Source organism: Benincasa hispida, chromosome 7 (genome assembly GCF_009727055.1).
Source record: "Benincasa hispida cultivar B227 chromosome 7, ASM972705v1, whole genome shotgun sequence".
Classification (NCBI taxonomy): domain Eukaryota; kingdom Viridiplantae; phylum Streptophyta; class Magnoliopsida; order Cucurbitales; family Cucurbitaceae; genus Benincasa; species Benincasa hispida.
Genome location: NC_052355.1, coordinates 33,465,103 through 33,470,751, shown reverse-complemented (window position 1 = coordinate 33,470,751; position 5,649 = coordinate 33,465,103). Strand labels below are relative to the sequence as shown.

The 5,649-nt window shown below is 29.5% G+C and overlaps 1 protein-coding gene across 2 annotated transcripts; it reads right to left on the bottom strand.

Annotated features, from left to right (window-relative positions):
* Positions 1-289: 289 nt before the first annotated feature.
* Positions 290-3,919, bottom strand: LOC120082108 (ethylene-responsive transcription factor RAP2-7-like). 2 transcript variants are annotated; one of them, XM_039037336.1, is made up of 9 exons: positions 3,047-3,918; positions 2,846-2,871; positions 2,664-2,694; positions 2,429-2,516; positions 2,111-2,256; positions 1,949-2,004; positions 1,740-1,834; positions 1,506-1,607; positions 290-832 (listed from the first exon to the last, which is right to left on the bottom strand). In XM_039037336.1, the coding sequence occupies exons 1-9, from the start codon at positions 3,508-3,510 to the stop codon at positions 539-541; spliced, it is 1,302 nt and encodes a 433-aa protein (XP_038893264.1). In that variant the 5' UTR covers positions 3,511-3,918; the 3' UTR covers positions 290-538. The 2 variants fall into 2 exon arrangements, with proteins under 2 accessions (XP_038893264.1, XP_038893265.1); XM_039037337.1 differs by having other exon boundaries at positions 629-827; positions 3,047-3,919.
* Between the last annotated feature and the right edge of the window lie 1,730 nt (positions 3,920-5,649).

Here is a 5,649-nt window from a genome sequence, read left to right as displayed (position 1 = left end):
TAATATTTGAGATTGTAATTAGTATATCTTTATTGCCACTAAACCGTATGCTCATCTTGGTTCCTCCTTTACGTGATTATAGATTCTATTTTATCAACCAAACTCCATTATACTATATTAATTTAATAAGAATGGAGAAACTATTTGTTTTTTATTTGTCACGAATCTTACTAAATTCATCCAAACCCATTTTATTAAAAAGAAAAATTAATAAAATAATTGTTACGTGGTAAATTATTATACACAATCAAGAAATATGCATACAAATTGGGTTTAAAAAATTAAAAAGGAAAAGAAAAGAAAAACTTCCAATAATGGAATGAGAATACAAATTGGATACACAAAAAGCAACCAACCTCAAATCATGCTTTTTAATTATATAATGTACACAGGAATAAACTCCAAATTTTCCCCTAGAAAAAAATGGAAAATAAACATTAATTTGGGGTTGGACTTAATAAATAATAATTAATTTCTTCTCTCATTAGCTCCAAAAAAAAAACACACAAAATAATAATTATAATAATAATAATACTTGTTAAGAAATATTGGGGCAGTGAGTACTGTGGAGGGCAGTGTTGTTTTGAGCATAAATTGAACCAAAATTAGAAGAGGAAGAGAATCCTGATGATGCTGCAACAATCTTGGAAGCACGAGCTTCTTCTCTCACTATTATTCCATTACTAATCATATTATTATTATAGATGTTTTTTTCACTCGTGTTTCCTTGAATTGTCATTGGCATTGACATCGGTGTTGACGTTGGCATTTGCCATCCCCAATTTGTAGGGATCTTTGTCGGGTTGTTGTTTCTCTTTTCTCTCCCTCTTTCCTATAACAAAAACACAATCATTTTGACTTCTTTTTCGTTTCGTTCAAATGGATTTCCCTTCGTTCGAAAATGAAATTCATGACATGTCAAAAAACACAGCTTGCTTGAATTAAATGTTTATACAATAAAATGAAGAAACTTTTAAAGAAATAAAGTTAGTTTGAACGAGTAAGTTATTCTAGTCTCTAGATTTGTTGGATCAAATTTATATCATTAGATAATTTGAAATACACGATATACTAAAGAAGAATACTTAGTTACAAAACACGTCGGATTCAAATTAAAAAATTGATCCAACAAATTGAGATTCTAAACTAAGAACGTTGAAAAGAATTTAGAAATATAGAGTTAGAAAAGAGGGGAGAATTCTATAAATTAGCAAAATAAGAAGATGAAGAATGAATGAAGAAGAAAAACCTATATCTTGTTTTACTCAACCAATTATCAAGTTTAATTTGATTCATTTTGCTCTCTCAAATTTGTTTTATTTTAATCATTTAACATGAATCAAATTCCAGATTTTAAACATTTGTCTATTCTTATAACAAAAGGAAAATGCTACTTCATATATTCTAAAAAGTTAAAAGTCTAAAATGGATTTTTTTTTTTTTTTTTCCTATGTATAAAAAGACAAAACACACACATATATATATATAAGGAATTGAAAAATTACCTCATTATCTGCTAAAAAACCAGAGTAAAAACTAGACCACATAGAAGGAGGAATATGAGGTTGTTGTCCAGCCACACCACATGCATAACCATTGTTTTCATTCTGCCCACACACAAAGATAAGAACAACACTTCAATTATTTTACTCCCAATATTTCCTATCCTTTTCATCAACCATATTTTTCTTTCCAATTTTCCCAAAGCATTATTATATATACACATATTATTTGACTACCTTTGGTCTCTCAATGTTGAGCTTTTGAGGAGAATTACTAAAATGGTAGTTGAAAATTCCTCCAATGCTGAGATCAAGATTATGCCCATTATTGCCTGCATTAATTAATAAATAAAAAAAAAGGTAAATTAAATAAAAAGGAAAAAGAAAAGAACAAACCCCTACAACACAATTTAAAATAATTTTGATTCATTTTGTTTTTCTTGTACCTCCATTGCTTGCATCCACCATTGTCTCCCCTTTGGAAGATCTTTGCTCAATTCCACTGTTTTCAATTTAAAAAAAACAAAACAAAAACAAAAAATGATTTTAGTTCTTATTTTCCACTCTCACACTTATATTTGAATCAAAGTTCGTTTTTTTATTCTCACTTCTTCCCAATGACTTGAGTCATTTGATTTTCCCATCTTCCATATTTTTGAAGAGACAATCCTCTTAACTTGGATCCTCCACGAGAAAATCCAGTGCTCTGGCGACGAAGAACATGTACAAACTCTTCTTTGCTAAGATTCTTCATCTGCAAAAAACATTTAAAGGACAAGAATTGGTTTTTTAAAATTCAAAAAACTATTTCATTTGTTTTGAAATCTATTTTAGAACCGGAAAGATTTCAGCATAAATTATGATTGCAAATCATTATATTTGTTGCTATAACAATGGAATTCCAAAACATGAAACAAATGGCTCACTTGTTTCATATCTTCATCGTAATCACTTATATTGAAATTTATGTCTGCATCGGCTCCCCTAAACTTTATTGCTGCTCGATCATAAGCCCTGTCAACTCAAAACAAAAACATCCCAAAAATTTTAAACAAATAGGAAAGCAATATACATATCTACTTAGAAGGAGGAGTAAAATTAATCTTTCAATTCTAAGAAATATAATGAAAAAGGGCAAAAATTACTAAATAAATAACCAACCTTGCTGCAGTATGGGCTGTGTCAAACCCACCTGGGAAAATTGAAAATCAACTCTTTTGTTAGATTATATGTACAAAAAAGGAAAAACGAAATTACTTCAAGGGAAAAAAGAGTTTGAATTATTAACAAAAAAAATCGGACTTTTCTTCTTCTTTTTCTTTTTTGAGTTTCTTTTTTCTTACCCAAATAAACTTGTTTCCCACAATCCCTGAAAAGAGAGGAACAAAAGGGACAAATAAATCAACAAATTATAATTAGAAAATAAAAGTTTCCATAAAAAAGAAAAATACGAAATTCCCAATTGGGAAAGAACTGATTTTTCTTTTAAAAATAAATAAATAAATAAATAAATTTGAGTTTTTTTTTTTTAATTTTTTTATTACCAAATATGAGATTCCCATCTTCCAGTTCGCCGGTAAAAGGTAACTCCCCGGTACTGCGAGCTCCGGGAGCGAGGCCCACGGCGGCTTTTCCTCACCTGCTGCTGTTTCTGCTGCACAATTCTCAACTCCGGCGGTCCACCGCCGCCGCCGGAATCCGCCGTCGACGACAAGTTCAACCAATGGGTTCTGGGCACTGGAGACCCAGAATCCCCCCATCCTCCGACCACCGGGAAAAGCGTCTGAGTCACCAATTCCAGCGACGCGCCGCCGCCGCTGCCGCCGCCGGAACTTTCTCTCTTGAGAATATCGAAGATTAAAACAGAGGAATCTTCATCTCTGCTGTTGGAAACCTCGTCGGCGGCATTAACGACGGAGGAATTTGAAGTCTCTGATTCTTCCATTACGATCCGATTCGTCGTCGTTTCGTCACGGTTCGTAATCGAATCGTTGAGATCCAACATCATCACTTCTTCTTCCTCCTCTTTTAGATCGTTCTTCAGAAAACACAGCAAAACAGAGAGGAAAAAAAAGTTTCAAATTTTATTTTTTTCTACTCTTTGTTATTGAGAAGAAAACAAACCCTGAATTTCTCTCGCCATTAGAATCAGAATTTGAACACAGAAAATGAAACCCAGTGAAGAAATTCTGGAGAAAAGAGATTAAAAAGGCAATATATATATATATTTTTTTTGAGGGGGTTGGTCTATGATGAAGCTTCTATGGCTATGGCTATGGCTAAAATTTGATGAGAGAGAAACAGAGGAGAGAGAGCAGAAAAGGAAGTAGCTGAGGGAAGACAGGTCTAGAAAAAGAAAGAGGAAATCTTGAAACTGTGAAGGGTAAAGCAATTTTAGGAATAGTTTTAAACCCATTCCTTCTTTTTTAGCATTAAATTTAAAGAATATGTGAGAAGCAAACTACAATATTAAATATTATTATTATTATTTAAATAAATAACATTAATAATATTATTATTGTTTTTTTTTTAAAAAAAAAAAAAAACAGTTAAGTTAGATATTATTAATTGTGCCGATAGCCAAACACGGCGCCGTGCTCAGATGTATATGTTCCAAAGAGAATTAAAAATTATGTTTGAATTTTTTTTTTCCATTTTTGGTAATTAGCCCTTTCAAATTTTGCATTTTTTCTCTAGTTTTCTCTTGAATTTCATATAATGATTGTCACATTATTTTTAATAAATACAAAATTCTAGTCAAATTATAAAATTAAATACAAGTTTTATTAAACAGTTTCCAAAATTTAACTTTAATTTTAAAAACACTTCTATGATCACGAAAACATGGATGAAAATATTGTTTATAAACTTAATTTTTCAAAATAAAAATCTAGAAACTAAATGGAGCCTTCATTTTTTTAAATTAATATAAGCATTACTTCTATCTATAAGTTTTTTTTTTTATCTACTTTCTATTAATACTTTAAAAACTAAGCTAAATTTTGAAAATTTTAAAAAAGAAAAAACTTTATATATGTTTTTCAAAAATTTGTATTTTCTTAGAATTTAAATTCGAGAGTTCTTCAATGAATATGAAAATCATTGTATAGAATTCAGAAGAAAATAAGTATGCATTTCAAAAACATAAAAGCAAAAGTAAAATAATTATTAATTGGTGACTTAGTTTTCTTTTTTTTTAGTATAACAAAATGTAGGCATACGATTTGACCTATAACTTCAGGAGAGAAAAGTATATATCGATACGTCAATTATTTTTGCATCTACATTATCTTTTTAACTTCTTTGTTTATATTGAGATACTTATTATCTATCTTGGTCGGAAATGTCTATAAAAATTGATTTGGAAGTCAAAAGCAATTTTGAGAGAATCTTTTACCATTTATTTATGAATTTATATAAACCCACTTTCCAATTTGCCCTTATCTACAATGCAAAATCACGTAGATAGGCTTTTGAAATTAGTTGTTCATTTTCAAATAAAAAATTAAAAAAATGTTGATTTTTTTTTAAAAAAAAAAATTGTTCATCTTTTTCAATACAAATGGAATAGGAAGATTTGAACCATGAAACTCTTGGTTCTCAAAACATACGGATACCAATTGAGTTCAACTATTAAAAGAGAGATAGAAATGTTTGACTTTGTTTGTTTAATTTTTAACTATTTTTATTGTATGTTGTGTTTCCCTTTATTTTTCTAATACCATTTTGATTTTAATTGCAACGAATTATGAGGGGCTCAGTTAAAATATTGTTTAAATCAAAGTTTAAGCAATGGAACAAAATAAAATGTAGTTTGAAATGAAGGAAACCACTCATTTCATATCTCTATGAAATGAGGAAGAAGAGGGAGGGAGAAGGGGAATACAAAGGTTAAAAGTATGAGAAAGAGTTTTAATTTTTTAAAAACATTAAAATATATGATGTCAGCTTTCTATTGGTGTTAACGAAGAACTGATGGTAAAGACCAAAATGCTATTAAAATCAATCTTCAAGTGTTAAAATGTCGTATTAAATTTAAGGACCAAAATACTACTAAACTCAAATCTTTTAGACTAAATTTGTAATTTTTCCTACTTTTAGTTTTGTGGTCAAATTTTTAATAAGTAATATGAAAATGTCCCAAAAG

What these genes read in the sequence shown, in the direction of transcription:
- LOC120082108 (XM_039037336.1), bottom strand. Translation starts at nt 3,510, where the DNA reads ATGATGTTGGATCTCAACGATTCGATTACGAACCGTGACGAAACGACG. An exon ending in TGGGAAACAAGTTTATTTGG is followed by an intron (nt 2,695 to 2,845) that starts GTAAGAAAAAAG and finishes CAATTTTCCCAG; the next exon opens with GTGGGTTTGACACAGCCCAT. An exon ending in TCAACATTGAGAGACCAAAG is followed by an intron (nt 1,608 to 1,739) that starts GTAGTCAAATAA and finishes GTGTGTGGGCAG; the next exon opens with AATGAAAACAATGGTTATGC.